The 20,174-nt window shown below is 35.4% G+C and overlaps 7 protein-coding genes, 1 long non-coding RNA gene and 1 other non-coding gene across 9 annotated transcripts in view; 4 read left to right on the forward strand and 5 right to left on the reverse strand.

Annotated features, from left to right (window-relative positions):
- Nucleotides 1-297: 297 nt before the first annotated feature.
- LOC124436544 (transmembrane protein 64-like) lies at nt 298-2,289 on the reverse strand. The gene is given in 3 exon segments (XM_046986493.1): nt 298-884; nt 1,484-1,512; nt 1,515-2,289. Coding segments are annotated over 3 exon segments (1,017 nt in total). The 5' UTR covers nt 2,050-2,289; the 3' UTR covers nt 298-431.
- LOC124436532 (pollen-specific leucine-rich repeat extensin-like protein 3) overlaps nt 2,163-20,174 on the forward strand; it is a 28,623-nt gene continuing 10,611 nt past the window's right edge. Inside the window, exons 1-2 of the mRNA XM_046986478.1 lie at nt 2,163-2,173; nt 13,274-13,281. The gene's annotated coding sequence lies outside the window, so the exon portion shown is untranslated. The remainder of the gene's footprint in view (nt 2,174-13,273; nt 13,282-20,174) is intronic.
- Nucleotides 2,388-3,989, forward strand: LOC124436529 (protein-L-histidine N-pros-methyltransferase-like). The gene is made up of 5 exons (XM_046986470.1): nt 2,388-2,616; nt 2,747-2,865; nt 2,941-3,131; nt 3,209-3,597; nt 3,683-3,989. Exons 1-5 carry the CDS (start codon nt 2,574-2,576, stop codon nt 3,889-3,891), a joined length of 951 nt encoding a protein of 316 aa, XP_046842426.1. The 5' UTR covers nt 2,388-2,573; the 3' UTR covers nt 3,892-3,989.
- LOC124436520 (T-complex protein 1 subunit gamma-like) lies at nt 4,376-6,076 on the reverse strand. Its single transcript, XM_046986452.1, has one exon. The coding sequence runs from the start codon at nt 6,070-6,072 to the stop codon at nt 4,399-4,401; it is 1,674 nt and encodes a 557-aa protein (XP_046842408.1). The 5' UTR covers nt 6,073-6,076; the 3' UTR covers nt 4,376-4,398.
- On the forward strand, nt 6,106-12,142 carry LOC124436543. Its single transcript, XM_046986492.1, has 17 exons — nt 6,106-6,398; nt 6,633-6,750; nt 6,893-6,999; nt 7,091-7,174; nt 7,241-7,354; nt 7,442-7,539; nt 7,623-7,678; nt 7,757-9,000; nt 9,201-9,350; nt 9,420-9,567; nt 9,641-9,703; nt 9,974-10,075; nt 10,144-10,268; nt 10,415-10,528; nt 10,926-11,006; nt 11,089-11,342; nt 11,772-12,142. Exons 6-17 carry the CDS (start codon nt 7,481-7,483, stop codon nt 11,836-11,838), a joined length of 2,463 nt encoding a protein of 820 aa, XP_046842448.1. The 5' UTR covers nt 6,106-6,398; nt 6,633-6,750; nt 6,893-6,999; nt 7,091-7,174; nt 7,241-7,354; nt 7,442-7,480; the 3' UTR covers nt 11,839-12,142.
- On the reverse strand, nt 12,077-12,960 carry LOC124436537 (uncharacterized protein C5orf49-like). Its single transcript, XM_046986485.1, is given in 4 exon segments — nt 12,077-12,380; nt 12,382-12,467; nt 12,532-12,642; nt 12,715-12,960. Coding segments are annotated over 4 exon segments (498 nt in total). The 5' UTR covers nt 12,808-12,960; the 3' UTR covers nt 12,077-12,172.
- Nucleotides 12,865-15,934, reverse strand: LOC124436531 (zinc finger protein DZIP1L-like). The gene is made up of 9 exons (XM_046986473.1): nt 15,676-15,934; nt 15,272-15,389; nt 15,074-15,206; nt 14,740-14,919; nt 14,595-14,664; nt 14,388-14,516; nt 14,231-14,298; nt 13,886-13,914; nt 12,865-13,137 (listed from the first exon to the last, which is right to left on the reverse strand). The coding sequence occupies exons 1-9, from the start codon at nt 15,712-15,714 to the stop codon at nt 13,019-13,021; spliced, it is 885 nt and encodes a 294-aa protein (XP_046842429.1). The 5' UTR covers nt 15,715-15,934; the 3' UTR covers nt 12,865-13,018.
- Nucleotides 16,051-16,605, reverse strand: LOC124436551. Its single transcript, XR_006945387.1, has 3 exons — nt 16,592-16,605; nt 16,175-16,205; nt 16,051-16,083 (listed from the first exon to the last, which is right to left on the reverse strand). It is a non-coding gene; the product is annotated as an uncharacterized LOC124436551 (long non-coding RNA).
- LOC124437724 lies at nt 19,747-19,880 on the forward strand. The gene has a single exon (XR_006945830.1). It is a non-coding gene; the product is annotated as a U4 spliceosomal RNA (small nuclear RNA).

The raw sequence follows: 20,174 nt of genomic DNA on the forward strand, positions 1-20,174 counted from the left end.
ACGCTTCAGTACATTTGAGCCTAGGGGTCGTCGGACACAACACGAAGAACTGTATTTCCTAGAGCAAGGCCGTATGCCTGGTGGCTCGAGGAGCAGCAGTAGACGTCGTCATACCAGGGCACATACATCTGGGTCAAGCCGAGAGTGGGCTATGTCTGATGATAAATCACGAAGAAAATCCACCTTTCATTAAATTAAATGTCCCAACAAAGCACTTATTTGATACATTTGATTGACACGCTGTGTGTCAATGAAGAACACAACCCTCTATAATGAATAGAACATAATCAATACTGGTGCAGTTGTATACCAACTTATAATTGAAAATGTATAATTTTGTAATGTGCATAATAGAAAATCTCATGTTTATCAATCATATTTACCAAATCTTCACTTAAACAATGAAGTGAAATAAAATATCAAAACAGTCTTCAAGAGGATAGTTTATCATTATCTTCATTCAACTCATGGATGGCAACAATAGGACGAGACTGTGCTCTTCTGTGTCCATGTTTGCCAGCATGACCATTAGGAATATGACCATTACTTACAACATTTCCACCATTGACAATTGATTCTTTTTGTAATGGTAAATCTAAATAATTTGGTATAGATGTGACAACTTCGCTTCTATCTAACATCATCTCAACTTCACTCTCGCGGCAAGCTTTGTTCAAATACTTTCTTGCTTTTCTAATCACATAAACAGATAATCCTATGGTAACAATAACTTGTAGAACCAAAATGACATAGTTGCCGGAATGTTCACTGATCACATCTTCTACTGAACGCAATGTGCTTCCCATGTATGTATTCATGGCTTGAGTGGGAAGCAAGCCAACTAACGAAGCTGATAAACATTTAGTCAAGCTAATATTTGTAATCTAGAAAATGAAAAACAAATTACGATTAAAAAATATTTAATGATTTTTGACAATAGCCAAGTTTAATAGACAAAATACAACAGGCACATCTAGCTAACACAATAGCCCAGCAGGTAGGGTTTCTCTGCCTCATGTAAACGTTTGCCAATTTTTGACTGGCTTTGGCTCTAGGAAAACCCTTTAGCTCGGGTTACCCAATTTCCATGTTAAGAAGCCCTAAGTAATTGGATATCTCATTTAACATAGAATGACCTTGGTTAGGGTAAAGCACAAGGATATCAAATTCCAAAGTGAGCTTTGTTGACTTAAACAACATACGATAAACAAGATAGTTTTAAGTTTGAGTCATTTCAAATTTCATATTTATCACGAGTACATTATTTTATCGACATACAGCATGATTTTGCAAAAAACTGAATCATAATTCTCAAGTGGGAGAGGACAAATATAATCAGTGCCAAAACACACAAAATAAATAAGAGCTGTAGGTTTGACCACCAAATATAATACTCAATATGATCAACAGACTATTTTAAAAAAATCTTTTATTGAAATAAATGAGTCTAATTGAAACAAGAAATTTTACCGAAGCTAAGCACTTACCGCAAAAGTCCATTTTGCAATCCAAAGGTAAAGGAGTAAGTCTTGAGAGTGCAATAACACGAAAACCTTTCTTGCCTTCGACAACTCTCACAACAGCTAATAAATTTTCAGAGTCTAAACGCTTTCGGACAAAATCTCTAAGACAAAGTCGACAGACTTGAAATGATACCAATATTCCTATGAACACAGACGAAATTACAACAGCTAGACCTATACAAAATCCATAAAGGTAACCAGCAGCTACGTTAAGTACAATGTAACCCCATGCCATTGGAAATGATACTATAGTGAACATAACAATAAATAGTAGAGCTCCTTGCCATTTCTGCAGGTTTTCAACCCATTCAATGATGTCTTTTAAATGATCACGACAGAATATCACTAAAACTGCTACCAAAATTAATAAGAAAATGAATGATCCTGAGACATGAATGCATCGACTTTCCTGTAGACATGAGCATCGCTTCACACCACCAATGACCTGATCAAACTTTGTAGTTTCACCCAAACATTTCTGTGCCTGGGATTGAATATGCTCTGTGCACTTGTGACCCATTTTCATGGGCACTTTGGGTGTCTTCGAGCTTCTTGAAAAAATTTGTCGCTACCTTTTTAAATCATATCTGGCTAACATAAACATTTTCCTAACAAGTTAAAATTAACGTGAAATCTCCAGTGTTAAAGAAGTCTTTACGATAAAAGATAGGTTTAACCTTGGTCGAAATAAAAGAAACGAACTTTTACGGTCTTCTCAATTTTATGATGTGATGGGATTAAAAGAGACAATCTACGGAACGGCACGCTTTATGGCCACCACCTCCTCCCCCCCGGAAAATATGATATTCAGTATATATTCTGACGCATATTGTTATATTTTGCATGGCACGCCCATAACTAGATGCCTTGAATATTTGATCAAAAAAGCCGAAATATTATATTGTGTTACATGACAACAAAAATATATTGAAAGGCATTTGAGAAACCATGCATAATACTATTCATTGAACAGATGAAAAAATACCAGAATTTTTTGTCGTAAAAATGTCGGGTTAGACCAGCCGTCTTTTTTTAAGCTGTCATTTGGTGATGAACTTCATCCTGTTTTGTGTTCTACTTTCATCCACTGTAGGTAAGGGAAAGAGTTTGTACGATTTTATCTTGTCATTCAGATCTTTTTCAATGATACTTTATTACTAGTAAGACTTCAGAATGCTGCAATGTTATAATACATATTGCTACGTCATGTGTTGCAATTTTAGGATTAGATGCATTCACATTACACGAAATGTTTGCAACGAGATACAGTAGGACGGTGATGGGTAAAATGCTACACGAAAATCTTAAAGCCATAAATAGTGATCCTATTGATATAACTCAGGTAAAACAAATGTATGAATTATGTATTAATAAAAATAACTATTAATAATATGTTTTAAATAATTTTTCTCCTCAGTGGTATGCTGTCAATATGTCTCTGTTCAATCAAGATGTGCTTGAGAAGTTTATTCAATTTGACGTTGATGAAGAGTCTCAAGAGTTTTTAGAAAATTGTAATGATAAAACAAATTATGTGTTTACTCAAATGGCACACACTGTTATTAAAAATGTTCTGCGCTTTTTCATATCTGTTACAACAATTAATGGGTGAGTATAATTCTCATATCCCGGACAGAAACTTGTTTTCAGACAGTGTTTCACTCCATTTGTTTTTATTCTAATAGAATTCTGAACAGAGGCTCAATGTTTGTATTCTCTAATGCCCAGTTTCGAAAGCTGATGAACATCCCTGAAGGATGGAAAGCAACATCATTACTTGACCTTGGTGCAGGTGATGGCAAGGTTACAAAAATGATGGCAAATCATTTTGAAAAGATTTATGCTACTGAACAATCACCTAGCATGAGATGGCGACTACGGCAAATGAACTACGAAGTATTGGAAATTGATGATTGGATGTCAAGAACTTATGATGTCATCAGTTGTTTGAACTTACTAGACAGATGTGACAAACCTTTAACTTTGCTTGAAAACATTCGACAATCATTGAATGAAAACAGAGGTCGATTAATAGTTGCTGTAGTATTGCCATTCAAGCCTTGTGTTGAATCAGGTAATTCATGCTAAATAGACAAATTACTTATGATGAATTTGAAGCCGGTGGTCTTACAGAGAAATTGTATTTTTATATCTCCCAGGCACAAAAATTATCAAACCCAGTGAAAGAATTCCTGTGAAAGGGAAGCACTGGGAAGAGCAGTTGCAAAGTTTTATATATGATGTCTTTATTCCTGCTGGATTCATTGTTGAAGCTGTCTCAAGACTTCCATATCTATGTGAGGGTGATATGCACAAAGATTTTTATGTTTTGAGCGATGCTATATTTGTGTTAAGACCACATTTGTAGATAAGGATGAAATATGAACAGTGTGCGAATTAGTTCAGAAAAAACGATGTGCAATTTTTTTGACAAAAGTGTTTCTTTAAAGGCATAATCAAATCGATATTACGTTAATTATTATATAGCGCTAATTGCTAAATTAATATTTTTAAACGTGAACAAATTCATATGATTTACGACAGTGTTTTTCGTTAAAACCGCTGATTTTTGCACATTGTTTGAAAAAGTGATTTGCAATTGTTTTCATTTCAGCTAAAACAATGTGCAAATTGCACATTGTTAATTCGCACACTGATGAATAAAACGATAAAAATATAGGCTCTAAAGTTTGACTATCGTGTAAGAATGTCTTTGGTTGCCATTACTTGTTGTTGCTTGTGTACAGTAGTGGTACTCACCTTGTTTTATAAATATTTTTTCATCATTTTACATTCTTTTTCTGAACGCAGACCAAATAAATTGAGTTGAATTATAGAATAATACCAATGACTAAAATGGCAATATCTGTTGCTTTTATTTATCATCTTCATCATCAGAACTATTATCTTCAGTTTCTTTTTTACTTGGCAATTTCTTGACAAAAAGAACCTTATCTGTTTGAATGATTTGAATGAAAAGCTGCAAAACAGAATAAATTAAATCATAATTCGCCATTGTCGGCTCCAAAACTCCTTTCTTAACAATTGGAATGAAATTTCCACTTCTATCGATGCCTAACAATGGATGACCTTTTATTAGACATTGTCTTGTTTGAGCTTTCAAATGAAACATGTTGAGTTTACAAGAAGAATTTCTGATAAGTTCTCTTGGAATGGCGAGTAGTGATTTCTCTAGTATTTCAATGGCCAAATTCAAACTTGTATTGCTTGAATATTTTTTCCTGTACTGTTCAAGGACGTGAGAAAATGCGAGTTCAAATGCTCCACCTCCTGGAACATAAGACATAAAGCACTGACATCCCGAGGATGTTTGTTTTATACAGCTTTGGAGGCTTCTTAGCATGCTTTTTAATGCCATTGAGTACTGATGACAAAATGACTCATTAGGTGCAAAAAGAATAATTTGCTTGGTGTGAATCTCCTCAGACATCAATTGCACATAGGTATGCAGTCCAACTTGCATTGATTTACATGAAGTAGCCATAGCAATATGCATTGGTAAATCATTCATGTCAAATATTGGGCTCAGATTAAATACTTGGGAAATTTTGGCAATGTCCTCCTCAGGAATCAAGTGAATGGCAGCAATTGAATTCTGATTGCAAGCATTGACAAATGTTTCTCCTAACTTTTTCGAAGTTAATACTAGTTGTATGTTATGTGAAACAAACACTCGAATTATATTGAGCACAAATTCTTGTTTCCAAAGAAGAATTTTCTCAATTTGATTTCTTTCTTGCACTGAAAATATCGTATTTCCTAAGGTATCCTCATAATCTATGGCACATTCATATATAACAAACTTAAAAAACTTCTCATCTTTTGGTTTTGGTAAAATTTTTACCATAGTAAGAAATTGTCTTGGTAAAAGCACTCCTTGTAAAATTGTAGAACAAGTGAATGGCTTCCCAGGAACCTCCCACACAGCTTCATTAAAGTTATCAAGAACATCTGATATTCTGACTTGTATAAGTTTGAAGCTTTGTAAAGCATTTTCTTCAAATAATAATTGACTTAAAATGTCAACAAGGATTGTACATATATTCGGATTAAATTTTCCATCAATAGTTGTGCGTAGGATAGCCTTCATGAACCAATTAATATTACTTCCATCTTCAAAACAGTGAGCTATAACTCCTGAATCTTTCAAGTCATTGAAAACTCCAGGCAATACAGACAAAGCCAAATACTTCATGCCATGAGAAATAGTGAGTGTTTGTTTAATTGAAGCAACATCTTTTACAGCTTCTATACTCGCAACTTCAGAAAGCATTTCTTTGAGCAATAACATGAACTTTTTGCTGAAATTTCCCGATTTTACCATGCCATTGTAGCACAGTTTCCCAAAAACATTTCCAAAAGATAAAGATTTGATGATCGCATGTCCGTCATTTGTCATTAACATTTTTCCAGACGTTGTTGAAACTAAACAGTCTAATCCATTTGGACCAAACGACGCTTTCACAACTTGTACTGTCCGATCTAAGAATTCTAAAACATTTTGCACAAATTTCAAATTATCTGCCATTATGCTTTTCAACACAAAGAGTTGTGCACTTGATTCCATTAACCAGCTAGATATTATCTCCGAACGCCGACAAAATTACGACGAGAGTTCTTCGTTTGATGAATCTGTTTGATGGAAGAAAAAAATTTGGAAACATAAACAATGAAAATCATAACATGAGTTCAAGGATCCAGTGATTTGTATTCAAGACGATGATAAAGTGAAAATAATGAAGTCTCGCTCTACAAAAGTATTGGAAACTAAACAAACCATTATTTGATGTACGATTTAATTTTTTGTTTGTCTGCGGCATCAGCCACGACATAAAGACACTTAAATTTCACACGGTGAGTATATTTTTTATTTTTGTATTTGCTGTATAGAAATTGATGATTAAAATTTCCCAATGATTCCCTGCTTAACAGTTTTTCTCGGGATAACGTGACTTTCTTGCCAGCACTTTCGTACGCTGCCGCATATGGAGATTTTAAAATTGTTGTATTCGGCGACGACAGTCAATTAAGTATGATATTATCGTGACCTGTCTTATGTTTCAACTGTTAATGAATTTTCCGTTTTAGTTTTTATAAAGCTTAAATATCAGCTGTCAATGAAAAATTTCTCATGAAATTGCAAAGTGTTATGGAGACCCTATCCAAGGATGAACTTCTTGAACAAAGTTCTTTAGCAGTTGAACAGGTATATATAATATTGTTTCTTTGACTCTGAGATATTATTAAGTATAGTGATGTGGAGTTGTTTTAGATAAACACGGTTGTAGAAAGAATGAAAAAAATTGTAGTGTGCTCAGGTTATGACCTAGACACCTATGTTTTAATAGATTCAAAAGAAGTTTGCCCAAGGAGAAAATGTCATCAAAGATTGTCAAGAAACTGTTTTTCTGTGTCAATGTGTTGATAATATATTACACCACGGACTAAAAGATGGGTAGAGTAAATTATAAACTCTCTAAAGAAACATCCATCAAATAAAAGATTTACATTCATATCTAAAAATAATTTTTCTTCATGGTTTTCAGGTTGATATCTAGGGCTATGGAGTTTACCATTTGGTCAATGTTGGAAAAAATTACCTGTAGTGAAGATCTGCACGAATTAAAAATGTAAAATGGCATAAATATGGTAGCAATGAAATCAAATATCATTTTAAGATCATATATTTGTTTCAGCTTACATCTTAAAACTGACAGAGACAAGTGTTATGCTTGGATAAGAATGGCTGTGAATCAAAACTTATTGGGAAGCTACATAGCCACTGTAAGGCAAGACAAATCTTTGCTAAGGTAATCCAGCGCATTTATAGCAATGTAAAGATGAGAGTGGATTAAATGCAGATAGATTTATTTGTTAATGTTTTCGGTTTTTACAAGTAATCATTATCATGAACATGCATTTTACGAGATCCAATCATGGCAGATACTGTCCAATCCATTCTCAATAATGGAATCACAAACTTCGACTTTGACATGTATGTTATAAATTGATATAAGTTCTATTAGTTGCATGTATCCATTAGTAAATAGTCACGAAGACTTTTTGGTTCTTTTGTAGATCTGTCCGTCCACAGACTTTGTTTGAGCACAACAACATTCAGAACTTGATAACCAGTAAGCTTGGCCATTTTCTTTGAATTTTTTTGAACTTACAAAGCAAATCCGCTATTGGGTTGTTTTTTTGTATACTAGAGCCTCAAACCATTCATGGCTCTTTTCAATATGACATTGGTAAGACTAGAGAAAATGGCTATGACGGTGAAGAAAGTCTTCAACGTACTGCGCATATTGTGCAGAAGAAAAAGAAACAGCGAAGGAAAAAGCTTCAAGTTAAAACAGTTGTGATTGAAGAACAGGAGCATTATGATGATACTGAACTGCCTGAAACTCTCAGAAACATGAATGTCTCTCTTGATCCTTGTGATGAACACGGAGAAGCGGGAAAAATGACGTCACTTGCTGACAAAGGTTTTGCTACACAGTGCGTAGAGAACTCAGAAACTCAAACTTTGCTTTTAAAAAATACATCATCTAATGAAATTACTGATCATAATGGTGTTGATAATACACAAGTCTGTGATCAAACAAAGGGTTTTATAGGAAAGGACATTGTACAAAGTACTCTTGGTAATAGTGAAAATTACAAGGAGCCAGAGTTATCTGAAAGAATTGAAGCAGCAGTTTCAATAAGTTCCAAGAAAATGTTTGACGCGAACGACTTTCTTTTGGAAGAGTCCGTTGACGAGAACAGTTTTGTTCAAAACAAGTATAATGTTAACGATTGTCATTTTGAAGATGATGCGAGGACTAAAAACGAATCTACTGATGACAAAAGTTACGAGGCTCACATGACTCATTCAACAGCAGAAACTAAAACACGCACAAATGATGATGAAAGGACGGAGGAATTTGAACATAAGGGGGGAAAAGATACGGTAGTAGATGTTGAAGGAAAAACATTTAACTCAAAGAACAAAGATACGACTGATGAATGTGAAAAAAGTTCTTTTGAAACTCCTAAATCCATTCATCGAAGTTCTTCTTCAGAGACGAATAACGTCACAGAAGTTTCAAGAAGTGCGAGCTTTTACGACTATCGAGTTCGTAAAGTAGAGAATCCGGAATTAGTGTCTTCATCGTACGGTTCATCGTTTAGCGATTACACAGATGATGATAAAGACTTAAATTTCATTCCCGGCATTCATAGGATGTCCACGAAATCTATTGCGTCATCATTGGAACGAAAGAGCAGTGGGGAAAGCGCGGTGTCATTTGACAAAAATGGTTTTCCGGTGTTTGAATCGTCTCATTTCACAAACTCTGCAAGTTTACAACGTTCAAGTAATGAAGAAAGTACAAACAAGCAAATTGTAGACGAATCGGATATGTTTGAAGATTTGTTGAATGTCGAGGAAGAGCATTTCTCAAATCCAGATGTATGTCGTTCTAATTTTTCTATCAGTTTTTTGATTTTTAGCTGAAAAATAATATGTTTCATGTCTAGCATTGACACTAACATGTCTTTACACTTAATGTAAAAGTTTTCTTGGAAAAGAGTTTCGATTCTCATAATTCAATTATGGTTACTCCTCGGTGTTTGTGCTAATAATTTACAAAACTTACTGTATTGTTGCAGAATTTTGCCGGTCTTACTGCGAGTGAAGAATTGGAGATTGCCATTGAACATTACAAGAAAATGATCATGAAGAGACAAGAAAAATCTTTGCCAAAAGATGATCTCGTTGATAAGTTGGTCAAGCTTCGTCTGCGCCTACAACAAGAGAAAGTAAGAGAAAGTTTCTGCGTTGCAACATTCTTTGATTTCACCAACATATATTCATTTTACCTAAATTAGGATACTCCTCCTGTGGATGATACAAAGTTCCATAAGATTCTCGGTCATCACTTTAGGAAGCAGGAAGGTTTGTCCGGTGTGAAATACTTCTGTGATCAATGCGGCAAAAATATCTGGACCGTATGGCAGCCTCTCTTCACCTGCAAAGGTTTAAAAAATACTTTTTCAACATTTAATGAAACTTTAACATTATTCAATAAAGCAAATGAATTTCGTTGCAGATTGTGGATATCATTGCCATCGCAAGTGTCTTGATCAAATTCAAAGATCTTGTGTCAATAAAACGTACTCAAATTTTTGTCTATCATAAATTTTTTTTTTTGGCCCAAAACAGTAGGAACTAAAAAGGGATCCACATTGTTCGTGAAAACGTCTGTTCTTGACATTGTTTGTCCTTATAAACTTCTAAAACTGTCTAAGAATGATTACTGGATTGTCTTTTGTTTTATTTTTCTGGGCCTTATATAGATTACAAAAATAAGTTATAAAGCATTTTGTTATCTTCTATCGAGCAATTGAAGCGATATTACCTTATCTCTTGATCTTTTTCCTATAGCTGTCAACGGCGTCGTACATTTTTGAAATCTGTCCAGACGGCGGTCTCGATGGTCAGCAGTATAAATGCGCAGAATGTCGACGTCCAATAGCTTTTTCGAGTAGGTCGTTGCTTATTTAGTAAAAACTACTTGCGCATTTGTCATTTCGTAGAATTTTAATTTTGTAGAAAAAGATTCCGTTGCAAGAATATGCGATTACACTGGTCAATATTTTTGCGATAGTTGTCATTGGAATGATCATACTATCATTCCTGCAAGGGTTTTACGAAACTGGGATTTCACTCCACGTAAGGTGTGAATAATACATTTTTATAGTAAAGATGAATTGTCATCATATACTGACGTCACGAGGCATTTAACGTCATCAAGACATATATCATAGAAAAGAAAGTATGTTTCTAGGTGTGTCTTTGTTTCTAGGTGTGTCTTTGTTTCTAGGTGTGTCGTAGCACGAAACAATTGTTGGAGCTTATGAAAACCAAACCGATGGTGAATATTCAAGAGATAAACCCTCAGTTATTTAGATATGTCGAGGAACTACGGGAGATTGGGGTGAGTTACTGCTTATGACGTAAGGGAGAATGAACCAGGTCTTTTAGTGATGCTTGATTCGCCTGAAGTTAAAAATAAATGAAATTCTTTTCTTGTTATCCTAAACTTTTCAAGGAGTTCTTGGGATGACGTTAATAGGAAGGCGTTAATATCATCTTTACTAGCTTAGTTTGAACGAATAAAAACAAAGCTAAGACAAAATATACGGTTTCTAATCCCAATCAACAACTTACTATAATGCAGCAATACGTGTGGGCGTCTATTAGAGACGGGGCGTTTGTAGAGTGAGGCATCTCATACAAACTCGTGCTCCTGTGATATGAAATGTGTTTATTTGCGGGGTAGAATATACTGATTTTACGTAAAGCAAGCCTATAACAGATGAAATTAATTATAGAAACTTCGTGAAGATATTCTTATAATGAAGAAATATTTTCTCACCTGTCGCGAGGCACTAGAAAGCAAACTTCTCATTCAGGTAAGCTTTCGGCTACGAACTTCTGAAATTAAAGCATGGAGGGTATATATACATCTCACGGGATTCATTGTTTTTCTCACAGTTAAAAAAGCGTCAACATTTCGTCGACAATGCAGACATGTACTCATTTCAAGACTTGATTGATCTAAATAATGACATTCTCCTGCCCGAAATCTCCAAAATTCACGCCATTTTTCTGGCGCACATTAAAGCTGATTGCGATCTTTGTCGAGCCAGAGGTTTTATATGTGAACTATGTCAAGATTCCAGTGATGTTATCTTTGCTTTTGATCCTCATGCTGTCAAGTGTTTCAAGTGTTCAGCGGTATACCATAAGTACGTACATTTAATGACTTATCTATTCACCCTTGTCTTCTGTTAAATGTTCCAAGTGTTCAGCGGTATACCGTAAGTACGTACATTTAATGACTTATCTATTCACCCTTGTCTTCTGTTAAATGTTTCAAGTGTTCAGCGGTATACCGTAAGTACGTACATTTAATGACTTATCTATTCACCCTTGTCTTCTGTTAAATTTTTCAAGTGTTCAGCGGTATACCGTAAGTACGTACATTTAATGATTTATCTATTCACCCTTGTCTTCTGTTAAATGTTCCAAGTGTTCAGCGGTATACCGTAAGTACGTACATTTAATGATTTATCTATTCACCCTTGTCTTCATTAAACTGATAATTGTAAGCCATTAGGCACGCGTCGAGCTATGTTCAGAAACTCTTAAAACTCCACCTGATTTTTCTTTTTAAGGATGTGCTTCAGAACAGAAGACTGCCCCAAATGCCGTCGCAGGAAGAAGATCACAGAACAAATGTAGTTAGGGGGAATTTCGCACCGAGAAATAACCTTAAAAGCTAAATTTGATCGATTTAGTTTTCAAAAGTGGGAAAAATTTTGAAAATAAGTTATTTTATGATTTCAAGGCACGTGGTTTTAAATTTTGCACATACGGAAAACGTCAGCTGTGTTAAACATTCAACTCACCCCTTAAACTCCCATCAACTTTCATTCATATTATCTTGATCATCAACTCAAAGGAAATGTCAAAACTGCGATAAATTATAAATCGGTGTACTTTGCTTTTTTGAGCACATAAATAAAATAGCTATGGAATACACGAAGAAATGTTTTATTGCATTAATAACTTTTTATTATTGTTTATTATTTTTTTGCCTGAACCTTAATGGCACCTTCATCCTGATGTACTGTTGCTCCACAATGGCGATAAAATCTCTCTTTACCAGTCCTACGCGGACATGCTGACGTGATTGTACCTCCAGTGGTGGCCGGTTTCCATACATAGAAGATGAAAGTAAAGGAACGGCTCTTTCTTCTTCCTCTGCTTGCACATCAAGACCCCGTGTGTTCCCTGTCATCCCTGTGTATCCTACTGCAGTAACCGTGCTCAATGTGGAACATTCTATCGTATGTTGATTTGTTATTGTTCTAAGATTAAGTTACGGATTGTTTATTAACGAGTTGATGAAAGCAACTTTAGAACGAGACTCACCTTTTTCTTGCGGTTGAAGTATGTTAAATTGTTGGAAAAATTGAGAGCGTTTGATCGATCCACTGGAACATAAATTTCGCTGCAAGCATTTTTCGCCAAAGAGAATTCTTTCTGTAAACGATAGAATTGATCAGGACGAAACACGCTTAAGATCAAATATAAAATGTTCATAGAATTATTTACTTTAATACACTCCCTCCACTGTTCTTTAATTTCCTCAGGACTATATTCCTGCATTCCATAGCATGATCTGGTCATACCTTTTTCAGCGTACATTTTCTACTAAAATCTCTACATACGATACACTTTAGCCAATGACGAGAGCGCGTGCGATTCCCACTTGAATGACGTCATATAATTGTAAACCTGTTTTACTAGTTTACAAAACTTCGAGTTCCAATATATTACTAAATTTCACAAAATAACTTAGATATGTATATAGCTACAAATTACGTGAATATAAAAGGGTAAAAATATAACGTATTTGCTAAGAAATATTTTCAATATCTAAATCACTGTCATCGAAATCACTATAATTATTACCACTAAACTTAACACCTTTCTTAGGTACGTTATCAAATGCAACATTGCCACCGAGTCGACCACCTAAAACATTCGTAGAAATTATATGAATTAAAAACAAACTATAGAATGCTTTCTTTTTGCATTTTGTCATTAATAAGTACAACAAACATTTTCTAATGATCGTGCTGTTGTTGAAATATCGAACAACGTTCCCAAGATATTTCGTAAGTAAAGTAAATGGTTTGAACCTGGGAGTATCGTTATATGTTTGTAAATGATGATCGTCCAGGTTAATAAAGTCCATCACAACTAAAAATAAAATATTTCACTTCACACTAATCCACAATGACAATACACATTTCCTGCACATTTCCTGTACACACAATACAATGACGTAAGAACCAGACAACAAATACGGCTAACCTGACGTTTACTCCTCATTTGACTCTGAAGATGACTACCGCTAAGGTTGTCGAAACGTCAGTCAACAACAACAAAAACAGTCCTTCTCAGGACTTTATTAACCTGGACGATCATCATTTACAAACATATATTTCGTAAGTGTTCAGGAGTCGAGTAAAGTACGAAACAGGGTCGTAGCTAGAAAGCTAATTGTGGGAAGGGGAAGGTGTATATCCATATATTCAGTTGTGCCCGACTGAATTCTTTTCAAAGTGATTTGGCTTTTATTCAGGCACGCTTATATAAAATGTTTATTTCATAATTTGGTTCCAATGGGTTTCATGATATATTTTACGTGTAATATGAATTACCTAAATGCTTATTGTCTCTTAATTAAATTAAATATCGACGACAACTTTTTACTCACCGTTAGATTGTAAGGGTTTCTTCGTAAGTCTAAAATCAAAATGTTGAAAGTGTGAATATCATTAGTGTATACAGTAACAGCTTAAAATCTTTATATTTATTTTTAATAAGGGAAAATTGCACCCGTCAAGACTAGTATGCACTGGACTACCACTGGAGACCAGTGGAAAGCTATACATAAGGGTTTTAAGTCACGTGATTTAGTTTACTGTCGTAAGCCGCGCATGAAAAGCTCGTGACTAGTTGAATCACTGGCTTTAATTTTGACTGGAAGAAGCCTTGCAGTTATACTAATTTCAATGCTGCTATATGATGGAGTAAATGAGTAAGGCAGTATTGAACATACCCTGTCTGTTTTTTATTGCTGTCGGGCTCGGGAGAACTGGATAAAAAATCGCTCTCGTCCTCGAAGTTCTAAAATTCAAAATTGAAAGTTAAATAAAGAACAATTATTTCTCTTTATATAACTCACAAAAAATTACAACAACAAGCATGAAACTTACATTTACATTGGACGAGGGTAAAACAGCGGAGTTTGGGGTCGAATGAATAAGTGCCACAGCACCTGCAGGTTTTTTAATTTTCGATGATCTCTTTAAGCTTCTCTCTAAACTGGATGCAAGTTCTTGCACCTAACAACGATGAAACCCACAAAACATGAAAGTGGCAACAAAAGTTAAAAATTGTCACTTCGCGTCCATTTTTTATACCTGAGATGTTTGTGATGGTATATGAACAGAAACCTTCGGAACCATTTTCCGACCATGGGCATCCTCCTCACTTTTACAAAATAAAACACGCACACAGGTAATGATGTAGGAGCAAATAACCTAAACAACAATACACGCTTCATACCTCAAGGCTGAGTCCCAATCGACATCTTCATCAGATCCTTCATCGGTTAACTCGTGCTGCATGTTATCTACTTCGTGTTGTCTGCTTTCCTCTGACACGCTTTCAGAAGGTTCAGTCACCGAGGTCGTAGTGAATGACATATCTGCTTTCGGTGAAGTGGGTTCGGTATAACTGCTACGTCTTTCGTGACAAAGAAACGGACACATATACACACTTATACACACATATACACACTTATACACACTTATACACACTTATACACACATATACACACATATACACACTACACACAAGCGATTATTTTGTGCGTTCACAAGAGTCCGACTGAACTTACCTTTTCAGCGCGAGCTCAGCAGAATTAATATCCAAGCCTGCTTTAGGAGATGCAAAACCTCTGACAGCATTGATGGCACTTGCTGTAGATTTTAACGAGGGCTTCAAAGTAGGAGAGCGCCGTATGAATGAACCTATAAAACAGAATTTGTCAGTAAACAATCTAAATTAGAAAAAGAGATTAAGCGATGATTGTCACCAATACCTTCAGGTTGATCTTCAGACTTTGCCAACTTTTTTATATTTGATGTTTTCCTCGCCAAGTTATCAACTTCTTCAGCTTTTCGCTTTCGAATTTCCTTGAAATTTCTAAATTTCTAAAAAACAGCAATTGACATAGTTGAAATTACAAATATGTATCCACCAATCTTTTACTCAATAATATTGTACTTCTTTTGATAAGGAGAAAGTTTTAGTTCGAAAAACGAGAAAGATGTAATAATCACAATAAACTGTGGCGACTTCACTTAATTGGTTTCACAAATGATTTCACATTTATAAAATGTTCATTCACATAGAGCTAGCTTAATGAGATGGCCTTAACCTGTTGTCATCTTAAAGATATAATTTGCACTGATTATAGCGTGTCCCCTAACGTAATACCTTGGCATGGCCTTCCTGTTCTGATCTTAAGGACTTCATTCTAGACTCGAGCTGTTTGCTTGACAACCGCGTAGTCTCAGGTTCAATTCCTCTCTTGCCTAAACCCTGTTCGAACTCCTCTTTTACTTCATCCTTGCATTGTTCCAAAGTCTTTGCTTTGTGGTTATATTGTGCTATGTGGAAAATGTGGAAAAATAATCGCACGTTAATCAACGCAGCTAAACTAAATCCTGCAATATTAGAGACTGTACGAATCCGATCTCTTCGGATTATTATAGGTTATATTTATACAACACAAAACTGAAACGAATCGTTGATAAATTAAATCGTAATCTTCAATGAGTGTCTTACTTATGATTGTTGGAAATCTCTCAAAGGTGTAAATGTTCCTGTCTCTAAGGTTGTTCCCTAAAAATATCAAGGGAATATCTTTACATTTTAGCCAATTCAAAACCACAGGATAAAACTATTTAATGATGTTCGATATAAGGAAACGCACCAATTCCTCTTCAGATTGATCATCCTCACTCCTGTATGAAAAATATGAAAATAAAACATTTGGTGAACAAATTTACAGAGCTGTACGATTCTTTCAGTCCTTTCTTCAGCACCGAAACTTCACACACAAAAGAACAAATAGTTTTGGTTTTATTTTTCCGTTCAACTTGCGCAAAGTACATACTCTGATTCAAGAGATAAATTTTCTGGAACCTCACCTCTCCACTATATTAACTAACATCAACAACAACGGAGTACATACTCTGATTCAAGAGATAAATTTTCTGGAACAGCACATCTCCACTATATTAACTAACATCAACAACAACGGAGTACATACTCTGATTCAAGAGATAAAATTTCTGGAACCTCACCTCTCCACTATATTAACTAACATCAACAACAACGGAGTACATACTCTGATTCAAGAGATAAATTTTCTGGAACCGCACATCTCCATTATATTAACTAACATCAACAACAACGGAGTACATACTCTGATTCAAGAGATAAAATTTCTGGAACCTCACATCTCCACTATATTAATTAACATCAACAACAACGGGTACATACTCTGATTCAAGAGATAAAATTTCTGGAACCGCACATCTCCACTATATTAACTAACATCAACAACAACGGAGTACATACTCTGATTCAAGAGATAAAATTTCTGGAACCTCACCTCTCCACTATATTAACTAACATCAAAAACAACGGAGTACATACTCTGATTCAAGAGACTCTTCAGGTTGCTCAGCTTTTGAAGGAGGAGGAGGAGGAAGGGGCCTTGGCGTTGGCTTTTGTACTTCTTCTACTTTAGTACGATTCCTAAGTTAGTAAATACGATGTTGATAAATTACTAATGATCAAACCAAAATATTTCTCGTTTTACCACCCCCCCTCCCCTTCAACAATCAAACAATCATCTCTCACCAACTCACACAATAAAAAGCTTACATTTCAATGGCTTCAGCAAGATTTTTCTTCGCACTCTCAGTGGCAGTGTTTAAACTAGACACAGATAACTCGTCTGTGTAAAATAATGACACATACATACAAGAACAAAAATCTACATCGAAGATTGATAAAGTGGAAATTGTGGTCAAATATTTTATATTTTAGTTCGATAAAGCTACAAGACTGAAGATTACTGAAGTTACCTGAATCAGACGGTTCATCAACACCTTCAGTTCCTGTATCAGATACTAAAGTTCCAGATCTACTCAAGGCTGACAAATTAAAAGACAACAATACAATTTTCAATCTTGCACTGAAAAATGACAGCATTAAACTCACGTCTTGTTGGGGAGCCAGCTGGGGTTGTTTTAAGCGCATAAAATTTAATTCCAGTGTTTCGCCATCCAGATAACGTTTCAGTCTTCGCTATAGAGGACTTGATCACATTGGCGCTTCCTTTCTCCAACAAATAGCAGGCGATACTTCCAGCCAGCGGTATTGAAGATACGTAGAACAAGTAATCAGTGCGATATTCATTACTAGGAGGAGATGACTTGGTTGAGATATACTGCCTCCAATAGGGCGAGCCACCAGCCGAGTATACATAGATAGGATAGTTGAATGGTGGGTAAGGCTCTCGACTGGCCTGGAACGAGAACTGATCTGACCAATCACGTGACGATGCCGAGGCTTCCCGACGAAGTTGATAGTCGGTACCATTGAATGCAACATACAACGTCATGAGATCATCTAAAAAGATCATTTATAAAACATCTCAATGCAAGGCGATTACTAGTGGTGCTAGATTTCATAAACTTGCACAAATGATCTGACTTTTTTTGGCTGATATGAACAACTTTATGCTGATTTAACAATTGCGAACAAGACAGTTGACGATGACGTGCAAGTAAAATCTGAACGTCACTGCTACTGCATAAAGATCGACGTATAAAGCGTTTAACTAATGGATGTTTTCGATATTCCAACGTCTCTTGAGAGTGAATATTTTTTACCGCTGTATAGTTTGTTTATACTTTCTTTGCAATAAAAACACCGCATGTTAATGAGTAATCCACAAGAAGTGGGGGAAAAAACAAACTTTATTCGATCGGTCCATGTATTAAATTATACACATTACTAACTCTCGTCGCTCTCCGCCAGTTGTGATGATTGTTCAACATGTTCACGGGTTAACGCACCTACAAAATAATGAATGAAACTGTGCAAATGAAGGAAAGAAACAGTACAAAGTACTAACAAGACAAACCATACCAATTTCATGAGCAGGGCTGGGTGGTTGAGGCGGTTTACCCTGTACAGGAAATAATGAACAAGACATTTGTGATTCAAGATGACGGTGATCAACTTTACTGATACAAACACTTAGGTCTTGTCAGCAATTACGTAGCAGGCACGTTAATCAGATCAAATCTTTATGTCATGAAATATTGGAGGAGGGGGAGGGGTGACATGGACGTAAGAAGATCGATAATTGGAGGGGGGGGGGGCTCGTGTTCATTTATGAATGTTATAATCCGTGTGCAAAACAAGAGATTTTAAGGCAACTTAACACGGCAAATCGTGTAGATATAAATATGAGCCACTGGCAGTTATTAATCTTCTTACGCCAACGGGGAGAAAGATTGTGTTGCTAAGTTACCCGTGGAAAGTGCTTGACTCTTTCTCGCTCAATAATCTTCTAAAAAAATATAAAAAAGAAAGAAACTACAATTGATGAAATAAGGTATGATTGTCATACGTTCAAAGGCTTTATTACGCTATCGCTATAGCACTCTCAATACCACGCATGGTGAAAATGTTCAGAACTAAGAGAAATAGATTTTTTTCCCTACCTACATACTCTATACTTTATAATGATCATCAAGTAAGAAGTATTACTATATGGCAAGTGTCACTTCCGGCTAAATGGCGCGCTTTGATTGGCTCAGAAGCATTTTTGCCTGTCCATTATTTTCCCGTAATCGACCACAGTCCGAAAAGCGTAATTTTATAGTCAAAGGCAATCGCCCTACGATCTCGGTCTGTACAAAAAAAAACTACGGTCCGATATTTCTTTGTAAAGACCTCAAGCTCGGCTTAAATACTGACCTGATTAAGTTCATTCACTTTCTGTTCAAAACTTATCACCATTTTTTCTTTCTCAGCCCTTTCAGCTTCAAGTGCGTCGTTGAATTTCTTCAAAATGGATTCGTACTACATTGAAATAAACGATAATTAATCAATAAATGAAATAAAAAAAAACAAACTAAAGTCTCAACTTATGTCCCAAAGAAATTCAATCAAACTATAACAACTAATCTGGATCATACCGTAGTGCGCATGCTCATTACATAACCAAATCTTACTTTGTCTTTTTCAGCTTCGTTATCTTTCTTCATCTTCAATTCCCGTTTTTTGTATTTATCCATTAATTTTTTTATATTTTCCTCCGCATGTGTATGAATTGAAGTCACCTACACATGAAAATTATTGATTGCTAATTTATTATTAATTATACTTACTCTTGCTTTAACAATTGTCTTAGTTTGTGGTCACCACAAGCGTAAGAAAACGGCACCTTATATTTATATTCACTTATTTCTGATGTATGTTAGCTTTGCGCAGTGGCAGGATCATAGCCGATGAGGTTCATCCGAGGCGTTATTGCTGATTGAAAACTTATACCAATACCCGCTGGACGGCCTGAAATATGGCCGGCTATGCAATTTTCATGGTCCTTAACTGGACCGATAATACTCGAAATAAAACATAAATGCACGAGCAGTAACTCGTTTAATATTTCAAAGATGACTAAAATCAGTGTGTAAAAATATCCATGATAAAGGGACAGTCAAATGTAAAGACAACTTTCCCAATAACCTAGGTCAATATTTAAAGTATGTTCGCGAGTTGAGGCAGATCCGACCACTCGTATCGCAGTAATTGCTGACCTAACTCGGATTAACTCGCAGTAACTCCGGATTCTAGAAATGAACGGCGCATTAAGGGCTTATATTTAATTATAAATATTACTATTTTAA

Source organism: Xenia sp. Carnegie-2017, unplaced genomic scaffold (genome assembly GCF_021976095.1).
Source record: "Xenia sp. Carnegie-2017 unplaced genomic scaffold, XeniaSp_v1 HiC_scaffold_16, whole genome shotgun sequence".
Taxonomy (NCBI): domain Eukaryota; kingdom Metazoa; phylum Cnidaria; class Anthozoa; order Malacalcyonacea; family Xeniidae; genus Xenia; species Xenia sp. Carnegie-2017.